Source organism: Oryza sativa, chromosome 3 (assembly GCF_034140825.1).
Source record: "Oryza sativa Japonica Group chromosome 3, ASM3414082v1".
NCBI classification, from domain to species: Eukaryota; Viridiplantae; Streptophyta; class Magnoliopsida; order Poales; family Poaceae; genus Oryza; species Oryza sativa.
The window spans coordinates 3,939,538-3,953,308 of record NC_089037.1 but is presented as its reverse complement, the minus strand read 5'-3'; the positions used below and the strand labels follow the sequence as shown (position 1 = coordinate 3,953,308).

General features: G+C 41.6%; 1 protein-coding gene and 1 long non-coding RNA gene across 9 annotated transcripts; both read left to right on the top strand.

Annotated features, from left to right (window-relative positions):
* Window positions 1-1,488: 1,488 nt before the first annotated feature.
* LOC4331786 (uncharacterized) lies at window positions 1,489-5,732 on the top strand. Of its 5 annotated transcripts, XM_015775829.3 has the most exons (8): window positions 1,489-2,112; window positions 2,227-2,312; window positions 2,400-3,075; window positions 3,760-3,827; window positions 3,899-4,061; window positions 4,179-4,263; window positions 4,402-4,834; window positions 5,424-5,732. In XM_015775829.3, exons 1-8 carry the CDS (start codon window positions 1,719-1,721, stop codon window positions 5,430-5,432), a joined length of 1,914 nt encoding a protein of 637 aa, XP_015631315.1. In that variant the 5' UTR covers window positions 1,489-1,718; the 3' UTR covers window positions 5,433-5,732. The 5 variants fall into 5 exon arrangements, 4 of the variants coding, with proteins under 4 accessions (XP_015631315.1, XP_015631314.1, XP_015631313.1 ...); XM_015775828.3 differs by having other exon boundaries at window positions 2,227-3,075; XM_015775827.3 differs by having other exon boundaries at window positions 1,489-2,312.
* Window positions 5,733-6,661: 929 nt separating this feature from the next.
* LOC4331785 (uncharacterized) lies at window positions 6,662-12,635 on the top strand. Of its 4 annotated transcripts, none has more exons than XR_010740295.1 (8): window positions 6,662-7,279; window positions 7,834-7,969; window positions 8,248-8,373; window positions 8,662-8,706; window positions 9,125-9,372; window positions 9,445-9,509; window positions 10,478-10,556; window positions 12,342-12,635. It is a non-coding gene; the product is annotated as an uncharacterized lncRNA (long non-coding RNA). The 4 variants fall into 4 exon arrangements; XR_001544617.3 differs by lacking the exon at window positions 12,342-12,635 and adding an exon at window positions 7,549-7,641 and having other exon boundaries at window positions 10,478-10,964; XR_003241263.2 differs by lacking the exon at window positions 6,662-7,279 and adding an exon at window positions 7,420-7,641.
* The last annotated feature ends 1,136 nt before the right edge of the window (window positions 12,636-13,771 follow it).

Genomic DNA, 13,771 nt, shown 5'->3' with positions numbered 1-13,771 from the left:
CGACAATGCTGGTGCATCTGGCATTCAGGGAGTTGCTAGAATTTCGAAGCTTGATGTCACATATAACACAATGATTGATCTTTACGGGAAGGCCAGGAAGATCAAGGATGCGAGCTGCCGCCGTCCAGCACAGTCCAGACACCCTTCATCGATCTCCGGCGCGCTGTCCTCCTCCAAGAGCCACCCTCTGTCCCCACCCTGACCGGCGGCGGCGGCGGCGCAAGAGAGGCTGCTGTCATCGATCCGTCCGATGAGCGCCTCGCCACCATGTCCCTGCGCGAGCAGACGGCGCTGCTGTCGCGGCAGTGGCACTGGCGCCGCGCCCGCGATCTGTTCGACCGCATGCGCGCGCTCCCGGGGTACGCGCCCAACGACATCCACTACGACATCGTCATTCGCCACCTCGCCCACGCGTGCCGGTAGGCCGAGCTCCGCCAGAGCGGGCCCGCCATCGCTCCGCTCGCCGGCCACCGTCCTCCATCACTAAAGAGTAAGAGAAAAGAGTAGAGAAGGAGAAGAAAAATAGAAGAAAAAAAAGATGTGCAGCTGACTTGTGGGCCCCCACGTACTTTTTAATTTTTTTTGCTGACTAGGATGCCACGTCAGCGAAACCACCCATACATACTGTCATAAAACCTTAAGTGCACGGTTTGTGTGAGTTTAGAGGTACACATTTCTAATTTTGTGGGTTAAGAGACCTCAAAAAATATCGTTGTTAAGTTGAGGAACCTCCGGTTAACTTATTCATATTTCTAACAATCTTAACTATGGTGTATATTCTTCAACATGTCCATCAACTTATGATGGGATCTCATCAAGTATTATTATCATCAATATTTTACTCTTGTTGATTCCCGATATGTGAGGTATCATCCTTTTTATCATTAATCCACAATCCTATAACTTGATTCTCACATATGAGTTATCGACCCTTTTTTTTTCTTGATGCCAGAACATAATCTGTCATCACAAACAGATAGCAAAGGCTAGTTCTAACAACCGTTATCATTAATCACCAAAACTCCTCCTAACACAAGATTAGAGAAGAACGGGTGAAGCTATTTTAATCGTATTATTGTTAGAATTTTTTTATTAAAAGTCTATGAGATTTTTTTTATTTTCATTGTATTTATATCCAATTAGGAACTCTCATCCGTACGCTGCTTTTTTATAGCCTAGTAAAAATTATGAAGCAGTTAGGAATCCGACTCTCATCCCAAGTAACATATGAGTTTTTTAAAATAGGTTATTACACGACTCCTTATGTATTTTCAAAAGTTAAAGGAATTAAAAACTGACTCAAATACGAATCACGTATTAAAATATTAGCGGAAATATTTTTAATTTTTATAATAGTAAATATAGACATATATATTTTTTATTTCTTAATTTCATTTCTATATTTTTTAAAGGCTCGTGGACAATTTTTCCCCTGACCCACCTGTCAGATCAAAGAGAGATATTTCTCTGTGGATCGGTCGGTCCCTCAACCTCAAGACGGCAGGCGCCCCGACCACCAGCCACCAGCCACCGGCATCGGCACCCCCGATCGCGACCACCCCGCCGCCGAACGCCGCCGCTGCCGCCGCCGCCTCTCTCCGCCACCGCCCCAGCTCGCCGCCCCACCGTCGAGCGCCACCAACCCGCCGCCACCGTGCGCCACTTCCACGAGAGGAAAAAGGAAACCCTAATTTCCAAATCCACCGCTTCTTCCGACAATGTCCCGAAGAATCATGAATCGCGAATCCTTCAATCCCCCCTCCCTACCCAATCTCGCCGCCTCCCGCTGCTGGCCGGAGTCGGTAATTCTGGCTAACCGGGCGTACATCGCCGACTGCAAGAACCCTACAACCGCAACAGCGCAGTCAAGAGATGGTCACACCGTGCAAATCTCTTTCTGCTTCGCCGAGGCGCCTGTGATCTCATATTTCTGTGCGCACTGCTACAATCCCAGGGTTAAGGTTGAGTTCTTCACCGAGCCCATCATAGTGGCCGGGGAAGGTGCTTTTGTCGTCCTCCGCGTTCACTTATCCTCGCCGTTGCTCTCTGAATTCTTCATCTACAGGGCGGGTCCAGGGTTGCCATCACTAGAGCGGGTTCAAGATCCCACAGGTTATAATTCTCCTATCTTTTACCTTTCTTTGCTAGGCATAGCATCTTGTGACAATGATGATGGGGGAAGCTGTTTACTTGTTGGTTTTCGCAACCGTTTGACCCACTATGAAGTTTACGTCTACACTTCCACCACCAAGACTTGGAGCACGAGAAAGTTGGATCTGTCTCCTGGAATTAGGGCTATTCGACCTCAAAAGGTGATCAATCTTGGGAGGGGTCTACTAGGTTGGGTTGATCTTTGGCATGGAATTTTAATTTTCAATGCACGTGATGAACAACCTCAGATTCAGTATGTCCCGTTGCCTGAGCCCATGCCACTCAACAAGGAAAGTTTTCGCCCATCCAATCGCTCGGAAAGCTGCCCTATGTTGTTTCGGGATGTCATTTGTAGCAGCAGCGGTGAGATCAAGTTTGTTGAGTTGGAACAACGACAGAGGAAAATACAACCTATTCCTCAAGAGCTAGAAGATGTCCGTCAAGAATCTAAAGAAGATGTTTGTGACAGGGATGTTTTAGATGATTCATACCTGATGTCATGTGCACACATGGACGATTTGCCCAAAGAGGAGACACCATCCTTTGTTGGTGATGGTTGGAGGGCAGTGACTTGGAGTAGATTAATTTCGTCAAATTGCTGGCAGAAAGGTTACGTGATTGACAGTGATGACATGCAATCAACATATGAGGTGTTGACATCTACACAAAGAGACAAAGGTGTTGAGATGTTAAGATTCAGGGATCTCTTCTCAGTTTTTCCCACCCTGAGCCTGAATGGTGCTGGTGATCTTCTTTACCTCAAGAGCACTGTGAAATTTAAAGATTTAAATGGTTGGGTGTCTTCCATTGACATTGGAAAAAAGACAATAAAAGTTCTCAAACCGTATTGTAATGGAAGGCATATCCCATTTGTGCAGATGTTCCGGTCTTGTGTATTATGCCACCATCTGACAGTGCTACCTGGTAAGTGTTGTGCACACCTAAATATTCTCTGAACTCATAAGTCAGACAATTTAGATGCATCTATAATTCCCACTAGACAAAAGCCTACTGCCAAATGGATACCTCCATTGGGTCAGTTGCTGAAACTAAACATAGATGGTTCTTTTTATGCTGAAACAAACAGGGGTGGCTGGGGTGTAATTGTGAGAGATTGCTAAGGTCAACCTTTCGTGGCAGCAGCTGGTAGTCTAATGAATTTACAAGATGCACTACATGCAGAAGTAATGGCTTGTTTTGAAGCTCTCAATTTGGTTATCTGTTTTGGTATAAATCATGTCATTGTAGAAACTGATTCTGAACAACTAGTACAAGCTCTTAAGGATGATGAATTAGATAATGGTATGAATGCTGCTGTGATTCGTGAAGTTAGGAACTTATTCTCTCTGCAGTTTGATGTGACAAAGGTTGTGTATTGTCATAGAGCTTGTAATAGTTTGATGTGATAATGTGCCTTGGGTTCCTCTACACCTGTAGTTTGGTTAGGGGAATTTCCTGAGTTTGTTTGTAACTTGGTGAACAACGATTTAGCTGTTTCATTTAAGTAATGAAGTTCTCTTTTCCTCTAAAAAAAAGTGTTGAGCACACCTGATCTTTGCCGATTTCCTATGATTATGATTATGCTTATTAGTATAATGGCTTTTGCAGGTCCTGAAAACATAGGTCGGTTCATCGAAACAAGCAGTAATGAGAATCATCCAAAAACTATAGCAGCTGTAAGTAACTTAATGCCACTTCTATTTTAAAAAATTCCGATCACTTAATTCTCCCTTCCTTATTTGCACAGAGCATTATGCCTGAGTCTAACTGTTTGGCTGGAAACAAAAGGTCAAGATCAGCCACGAGATGGTCTCCTGCACTTCGTGGCTGGCCTTCTGCGAGAGTTGCCAAACCAGCTCTGAGTTGGAGGTCATGCCCACCATCACTTTCTCCAGTTTCGTCGACTTATGGTGCTTATTCTGACACTTGATCATTTCTGCTAAATGTTTAAACTTTACTAGTTTCCTACTGAATTCTTTATAGTGAGGCAATGTGAGCATAATCATGTATAATAATTGCTTTTGTAGGCCTTAGAAACACAGCTGGTTACCATATGGCACAAACATGTTGCTTTGAAAATGATCCCCGTGCAACTGCGAACACAACCCCGAGGTAAGTTTTATCTATGTGTTATGAGAGCATTGTGCTGTTTAGTTTTCTGCACTAATGATATTAATTTTGTTTAATTTGCTGTATATTTCCAAGCTCTTTGCTGACTATTTTTTCTTTCTTGGATTTGATGTACTTCAGGCATCCTGAGAATCAATTCACTCAGCATGGATATGAGCAGCGGGAAAATGATTTCATTTTGTCTGCACCCAACTTTGTTCGCTGGCATAGGCCGCCATTCTCTGCTGGTGGAACTCTGCCTCCACCTCCCCCAACGCAGCAGCCCTCAGCTTTTGGTACTCTGCCTCCGCCACGCCCATCGCAGCAGTTTTCTGCATGTGGTACCATGCTTCCGCCATCCTCATCGCAGCCATTCTGTCCTTCGGTTCGATCGCTCGCAATGCAGACGTTCGCTACTCCTGGTCCAATTCTGCCTGGACCTCCTGTTACTCCAATGCAGTGGCCTGTTTTTATTTCTCCTCCACAGCAGCAGCTTTCTGCCTGTGCTGTATGGCCGCAGGCAGGTACCCTGCAGCAGGAACTGCCACCCCATATCCCGTTCAGAGCTCATCAGGTACTAGAACAATGGATCACAAAAACAAAACTTTCAGCAACTATAACAAAACCACACTATTTGCTGCAAAAGCATTTCACAAAACCACCCAATGGATGTACAAGCTTGAAAGACCGTGAACACTTTGAAGCGTCTGTTTTTTAAGTTAATCGATTAAAAAAGTGTTAATTTTACCAAAGGTAGCGTGTTTTTAATATCTACTCATATTAATTATATGCATTAAAATCATGTAAAAAATGATGAATTTCATAGGAGGCAAACTAGCCAGCTCACAATTCTTTTTTCCCCTAAATTTGTAAACTTTCTTTTTGTCGTTTCTTAATGAATCTCAACATTATTTAAAGGGAGGCAGTGAGGAATTTTAACCAAGTTTTATTTTTATGGCTTCCATGTCAAATTTTGCTGAATTTTGTTCAAAGTTTCAAGTTCAATAGAGTTTTGAAATGTTGATGATTTGGTCACTTTGCCGCCTCCAAATTTGTTTCATAACTAAATTTGGAGAAGGAAAGAATGCCATCAGATCCTTATATCCAGTTCATTTGTGGAATATTTGTGTTGCTATAAGTATGCTAATTACTCGATTTTACAGTGCCCGTGATGATCCTATTCTTAATGAAGCTGGTTGAATAGACGGGCATCTTCTCATTGCAGGAGAAAATCTTCTCGTGGACCTTAGTTACTTTATTTGTTAAATCCAGAATTCAGTCCGTCTTGTGATAACTATTGATATACGAACCTTTCTACGTGGACCATTGCTGATGTGTTCTTGCTTATCATGAGTTCTGTGATGTTGTGTATATCTTGAATCTTATGCCTTGTGGCTTGTGAACTTGTATGTCTTGCTTGATTTGGGAATTTTTTGGTGGGTTGCTTCTCCTGCACACCCCCTCCTTCTCTATATGGCTGATTTACTGTCACAATGAAGCATCAGCTCGAAGTATATACTATGTACAGATTCCAGCCACCCAGCCAGGCAAGTTTAAAGTCTTGGAACAACCGCAGGTGTTTTACTCATATTTTTGGACCTGATTGTCTTTCTATTCTGTTCGAAATATATTCTTAAGTATACACAATGTACATTATAGGATGGATTTCACGAGAAATGGAATCATGGACTACTAGCAGAACTTAGAATGGCACAGGCCCAATTGTGGAATATTGACACGGTAATGACTAATGACTAAATCTCAGAATTCAGATGAGCTCCCAATATCAATAATGGTAATGACTAATGACTAAATCTCAGAATTCAGATGAGCTCCCAATATTAATAATTCATAACTATTATCAACTTTAGTACATTGTGATGTACCAATATGCAGTGGTACTTTCAGGTCTGTTCTTTTTACGAGTGCTATAGATATCCTTTTTAGGTCCCTTCCAGGGACAGAACTTACTGATTAACGAGGGCCAAGACGGACCTTGGCCCCATTATATTTTTTAAGCTCTTTGGTGAAGAACTAGACATTAGGTCCAACAACTAATCTAAAGTCTTCAAAGTGACCCCAATCTGCTCGCTCCTCCGAATTTTGGCCTGGCGTGGACGTTGTTGCGTTGCGACACGTGCCCGGGCGCTGGAGGGCGCCATTTTGCAGAAAAGTCCTCCCTTTTATAGATTATTCGTTATATGTCCTCGCTGTGAATTTTCCAGTTTAAAAATATTACGTTTAGGACCTTAGAGTCCTACGAAATCATATACGAAGGAGGCAAAAACGAGAAAATAGGACCGCGCCCTGAATCGTGGAAACTGAGGGGCCTTTGCGCAAAAACTCCTTTCCTCCTCTCCTCCCTACCCCTAAACCCTAGCCGCCGCCGCCGCCTCTGCCTACAGCCTACCCCTCGCGTCGTCGCCGTCACGTCCACCTCCGCTGCTGTCGGCGAGGCGAGCAGCCATCTCCGCCTCGGCGGCCGGCGTCGCCGACCGCCGCTGCTTCCGCCTTTGCCTCACGCCTCCGGCTGCCGGCGTCCGGATCCGACGTCCATGTGGTCGGGGGACGCGGATCTGAGCTCCCCCCCGTGCGCCGGACAGCGTCTCCGCCTCGGCCGTCGCCGAGCATCGCCACTTCTGCCTCCGCTTCGTTCTGCCACTGTCGAACGCCACCGCCGTAGCACCCACCCTCCGCTGCCGTCGCCATCGCCGAGCACCCCTGCTGCGTCCTTCACCACCATCGTCGACGGCCGCTGCTCCGCGCTCCGTTGCTGCTGCCATCAAGAAGCGACGGTGGTGACAGAGCCGGCATCAATGAAGGTGGTGGCTGCGGCGAGAAGAGGAGAACCATCCGTCGCCAGGCTGATCTGCCGATGAACTCGGGCAGCAACATGGTCGGTGGCCGCCGTTACCTCCTTCCCCAGCGTCGCCTCCATCGTCCTCCCTGCCTCGACGGCCATGGCGGGCGGCAGTGTGGTTGACTGTGGCATATGTTCGATTCAGGCAAAAGCAGAGAGGTGCCCTCCCTCCCCTTTCTCTCCCATCTCTCCATAGATCTCTCTCTCTCTCTCTCTCTCTCTCTCTCTCTCTCTCTCTCTCTCTCTCTCTCTCAAGGGCAGAGAGGGAACCTCTGCGCGGCAAAGGCGACGTTGGGTGCAGGATGGACCTACGGTGGAGGAGGAGGATGGCTGAGCGGCGGCGGCGGGGGAGAGGGAGAGGGTGAGACGAGAGGAATGAGGTGCTGTTGTGACGTTGTGTACTCTTTTCACTGCATGTGTTGTCGTAGTCTCGCTGGGAATGGAGCGGGGGAGATGGGGTGTTGCCAGCGACAGCTGCAGGACTTGTCATCGGCATGGACCAAAGAGGCACATAATAATAAGTCTGAAATCTCAATCTCCACTCTTTTTCTTTCTCACTTTTTACATGCTCATGTTGTTATTGTCCTGTTCTTACCTTACAGTTGCAGCGTACTAACTTATATCTAATGGAACTTGCACTTGCATTAGTAATCTGATTATTTATCATCATAGACACATGAAAAACTGATGTTTTCTCCCCTCCTGATTTCTAGGATTCTTCCAGAAAATGTGGCAACTCTTTCGTCTCACCATGAGACAAAAGAAAAGGTTCTTTCATACTCTGATGCTTCTGATGTTCTTAGATATGCTTTTACTATGACAGAAGCTGCAATCGATCATGAGTATGAGGTTGGTTCTCCTTTTCTCTGAATATTTTTGTTCTATGGCTTGAAATTGCCAAAGTAGATTTTGGTTTAAACTTCTTTGCCCCCCTACTGTGGTGATTAAATTTGTACTCCATGGGTGGTTCAAATGCTTGCATTAAATTAATGTTTAGCTTTTTTAACCATCCTTTACTATGATGATACTTTTGTTGTTAAACTGTTCACTACGGAGATAGATTTGTCATTACCAACACTAAAAAAATTACATTAGCTGAGACCTGTTTCTTATCATGTACTATCTAGAGATAATTGTTGATGGATGAGGAGCTGAGCTTGGCGGTGGAGCACGGCATGCTGCTCCGGGAGGAGTGTTCCATCGTCTTCACGTTCATCAATCGGAGGCCTACACTCCCGCCGCCGAGGCCGCTGGTATTTTGCTCTGATGAAAACCATGCTTTCCTTTACACAAATATACATTTCTTCAGATCCATTGTCCGTCGATGGTAATTTGATTTGCACCGTTGATGTCAAACTTTCTAAAGAAGGATTAGGTGGGCTTGTTACACTGAAATTTTGGATCCAAGTGTCCCATGGTAGCCAATATTTTTTATCCCCCGTCATTTATGAGCTGCATAGGATGTTACATGTTTATAAGGTCAATGACAAATGTTTTCTTGTGCTCTTTTACTATCATTTTTATTTAGTTCTTTCATGCAGTGATGCTGGGATTTCTTTGGTTGCTTTCTGCCCTGGCAATAACATGTATGTGAGCTATTCATCTGCTGGTAACTTCATGCTCTACATATCTATTGGTTATTGATGTGATGCGCTGGTTCTTTAATTCTTAGTAGCTCTTACCAGCGCAAAATGCTGTGAGCGCTTCACTTTTAAGGATTTTCAGAAAGAAATACTACAAAACTTTTTTGGCCTTGAGAAAATAGCATGTTCTGTCCAAACTGATTTACAGATTTCAGGTAAAAAAACTGTGCTGTTATTTTTCTTTTACTTCTTAGACTTTATCAGTTCATAGGCTTCTGAATAATCCTCTTTTAAACCTACGTTTGCATTAGTTTGGAGGCAGAATATCTATATATGATTTTTATATAAAAGTAACTTCATTTCAATAAACCAAATTCCTTGGGCGCTGCTTACATGTCACGGCAATGGAACAATTGTACAGATAGAAGACAGAGCAAAAACTCTAATACATGTGAACGGCCGGAAAAAGTTTTTGGAGTGCACCGGTTCACAGATCAGAGGCCATGGTTTTCAATTTTATTTTTCACTCATCGCATTGCTCCTACATCGAAAAACAAGCCAGCACAAAGTTTACAAGGTCTGCACATCAAACTAACAAATGTACCACAATCGAAGAATTATCTCCTAAGAAAAAGCATGTCGTTCTAACATCAGATGGCACGGAAGAAGGTTTGCACTTGTCACTGCTTTTAATACCTGATGTAACTTTCATTACTGAGTTCCTCATCGCTTCCATTTCAGATGTGCATTCTCTAGAGGTGAACAACAGATGCAATATCACTCGTACATCAAGTCCAAAAAATCAGGTGACTTTATTGTCCATTGCCAAATTAACCATGTATGTCTTCCTTTCTACCCAATGATCATGACTTCTCAAATTTTAATACCAGCCAAAACAGATTAACTAAAGAATCCATGTTTAAGGACATCTACTTCAGTGCCAATACTGTCGCAATAACAGCTAAAACAAGCAGCTTCATCAAGGACAATTCGAAAATACTAGACTATTCTAAGAAATTTTATATCATCGCAATTAACAGGACAGCTAAAAGACATATCAAAATTTCGACCAAACCAAGAGTTGGGAGTTCCGGAATGTCTGCTTTGCTGTTCCTAGACTATTCTCTGAAATTTTGCATTATCGCAATTAATAAGACAGTTATTGAGCAAAGCAAAATAGTAAGCAATATCTACATATACTTTCTATTTACATATACCAACCAAAAATATAGAAAACTAATTATGACTTCCCCTCCAGTATTTCACAAGGCAATATTCAACACAGTATATACTATAATGTGTAATCACCAAACCTATAGCTACCCAAATTTTGAGTTTTACCATCAGTATGAATTTCTTAACATGTACTGTTGAGACTGGATAGTTCAATGCTGAATTTCTGAATATGTACTGCTAGGACTTCAAAACCACTGAGCTCTAGGAAGTAAGCAAGGCCAGCTGGCATACCAGATGACAACCCAACTATTCAAAGTTTAGCTTTTAATTTCTGAATCAAAGTTCAGATTTGTCAGGAAGACTTTAAACTGCTAAATGCCATCTTGATAGCACTATATCTTGAGACTTGTTTGTACCAGCTTCAGCCAGTTGCTCTTTGTAATTTTATAAGCCCTTCAAGCCCTTTGTTCTTTTAGCATGGTCAATTTCTAAAGAATGGACTATGCTTCATGTTTGTCATTTCAATCAGTTGATTCTGCTATAGTTCATATGTGTTTTTAGTAGCTCATGAGCATCCTAATTTGTTGTTAACTTGCAGTTTTTGAACGTCATTTCTGAAGAAATAAACATTAATCTCCTCAACCTGACATCTCAAACAACTAGCTTCAGTTTCAGTGGTGAGTGTATCCTTTAGAACTACTTTAGAACTGTTCCTAATAACTGGTCTTCAGTATTGGAAATCTAGGACTGGAGTGATATTTTTACAGTTGACGTGATCCATCTGGATTTGTTCAATTTGTGAAAAAGCATCTTGCAGCAGATTGTTTGCTCTCTGTTTCCAAAACCTGGTTCTCCAGATGATTTAGCTATATTTTGTGCTCATCAAAGAAAGCAGGGCCTGACCCTCCTGACCAAGTTGTCAGATAAGGCTTGCACGAGTAGAGTGAATCTCCTCGTAGCAAATTTTCATCGGATTATCTCATATTATTATGTAAAACTATGATTTTGTTTTACATATATATCGGTACATTCATCGTGTAAAACTCTGATTTCATTTATATGCATCAGTGTTATGTTATGTGTAATTCCTACTCTATTGTTCGTGTTGGCAAATTGATCATAGAAGATTGAAGATGTTTGGACATGTTATATTACAGAATCAGATTTATTTTTTAATGAATATTAAATTGTACATTATAGAATTGGTACTCATATGCCGTAATGCTGATTCACTCGCTCTCTTTACGTAAGTAATAGCAAACACCCCTCTTAGACGCCACTGGTGCGGCGCGCAACGCGCGCGTTCGCCTCTAGTCGAACATAAAAGCTGCCCGAGATTGCTAAGGGGCGATTGATCGCCCCTAGCATGCCCTCCTCTCCTCCACCTTCACGTGGTTTTGCTTTTTTGGCACCGTATTACTTTCGTGGTTTTCTTTTTTGGCACCGCATTACTTTTCTATTTTAGTAACCTTAAGTTTACACATTTAAAGTTTAGAGACCCAAAGTTTATAAATCAAAAGCTTATATATTTGATTCAAATTTGAATTCGAATTTAAATATATTTTTATATAGTATTTCTATACATCTAAAGTTTATATACCTAAAGTTTATAGACCCAAAGTTTATAAGTCAAAAGTTTACATACCTGATTCTACTTTGAATTTGAATTATATCCGATTCAAATTTGAATTTGAATTCAAATATTAGTTTATAGACCCAAAGTTTATAAGTCAAAAGTTTACATACCCGTTTTAAATTTAAATTTGAATTTAAATTTTTTATATATAGTATTTATATACATAATGTTTTTCAACTTTGTGTTTTTTTATTTTTTAAAAATTTATGGTGTAGTAGGAAGAGAAGAAGAGAAATAGGAAGGAAGAAAGTAGTGTATAGGGGGGATGGGCCCGCCCATTAGCCGCCCCCATTAGCTGTATCACTGTTTTTTCAGATTAACCAATGGAACTGCTTATATATAATGTTCTTCAATTGAAATGGGCAAAATTTATTCAAGTAAAGCGAAACTATGTTACACCAATATTATATTCGCATAGCCATCCATTGGCTCCACCACTGTGTACAATTCAATTCAATAGACTGAAGCATGTGTTAGCGAATGCGAAGATTACTGCACAACGAGATAACCACTGTGCAGAGGATGGCCAGAAAACAGGCATAGGTTGAATATGATTGGAGTTTCTACTTTCTAGACAAGAGGGATAGCCATTCAATATTTGTTCTTCTAATATCATCTTACTCGCTTAGTTTGGTCTGTTATTCATATGGTCTATAACTTACAACCTCCTTAAAATATTGATTCATATGTTTGGGCGTTGGCTTACATATGTTCCTAAAGACAAGAGAAATCTGGTTTTGATGGGTGCAACGTCTCTTTGTTGGTTCATTTGGTTAAGCAGAAATGGGGTAATTTTGATAACAAGATGGTGTCTTCTCATTTGCAGGTTATTACTTTAGTCACCCGGTGGCTTCGCACCTGGGCTATCCTCCCCAAACCGGGTCTTCGGGATACTATTATGATGGTATCGCGACTTTTGGACTAGGTGGCACGGGAGTATTTTACTCAGGAGCATGGTTGGCGAACTAGTTTATATGTTGATAGCCACTAATATTTCTGTTTCGTGAGGGGGTCTACATAGTTCTTTCTTTGTGTGTGGCTGTAGGGGTGAAAACGGTATGAAAACTTTCCGGAATAGATTCTTTTTTTAATTACAAAATACATTGGATTCTTTTTTTAAGCACTAAATAGTTAATACTATGGTGTTTGGCTGTTATTTTTTTTAAAAATATTTGTTATGCAAATCTAAAATTACATAAGAATATTTTTTTCTGCATTGGGATTTATCAACAGCATTACTAATTTATTACACAGATTGTGTTTTATGATGTATAGTTGATGCTTAACAATTGGACTTATATGATTGTGTTTTATGATGAATTGTTGACCATTGAGACTTGAGAATTGGGTTTATCAGTTTAGGGGGTTTTTTTTATTCCAATAAATTTTCGTTACCGTATTCGTGCCGGTTCGTTTTCGCTCTGTTTTCGGTTTCGATAATATTCGATTCCGTTTTTGTATCCGAGGTTTCCGATTTCGATTCGAAAAAAATATGAAAACGAAAACGATAAAGATGATTTCCGTCCGTTTCCGTACCGTTTTCACCCCTATGTGGCTGTGTGCATCTTATGCAGAGGCCGAGAGTGGGCTCAATTGAAATGTATTTTCTTAGTGTATTTGACTGAGTTTTAATAAAGCTTCTATTATAAAAAAAAAAGACAAGAGGGATAGACAGACTTGGCGAGTGTCTGACCTGACACCTGAACACGTGTTTTTCTCTTGGACATGGAAAAATACACAAATTAATTGAATACTAATGCTCTTCGGGCTCTATTTCCTTATCATATGCTAATCCAATGGAATCTCTCTCGAGCACTTTCAAAACCATCATCGTACCATCTTGCTGTACTCCTTCAGGTGTAACTTCTTCCTGGATGGATGCCTTGGCAGTATGCCAGTATTGGTCTTGTACTCTTGTCCTGCCGCTTCGTGTATGTGCTTCTATCCTTCTAGTTCTGCATGCTCTATGTCCATGGCATCATCCAGTTATCCTCAATAGTATACTTCAGTGCAAGCTAAGCTAGTTGTATTTGATTTGGGACATCCTTCATAACATATTTCAGATCGGCATGTATTATTATTTTTGACCAAAATCGGCATGTATTATTCATACACCTTTACATCTTTAGGCTCAATTCCTAGCTAAGCATTTCCACTTTGCAGGATCTAAAGGTTTTTCTCAGTCTAACATTGTGGTATGGTTGAACTCACCTAGTTTTTATGGTACTATCAACCTATGTACCATAGCACAAGTGT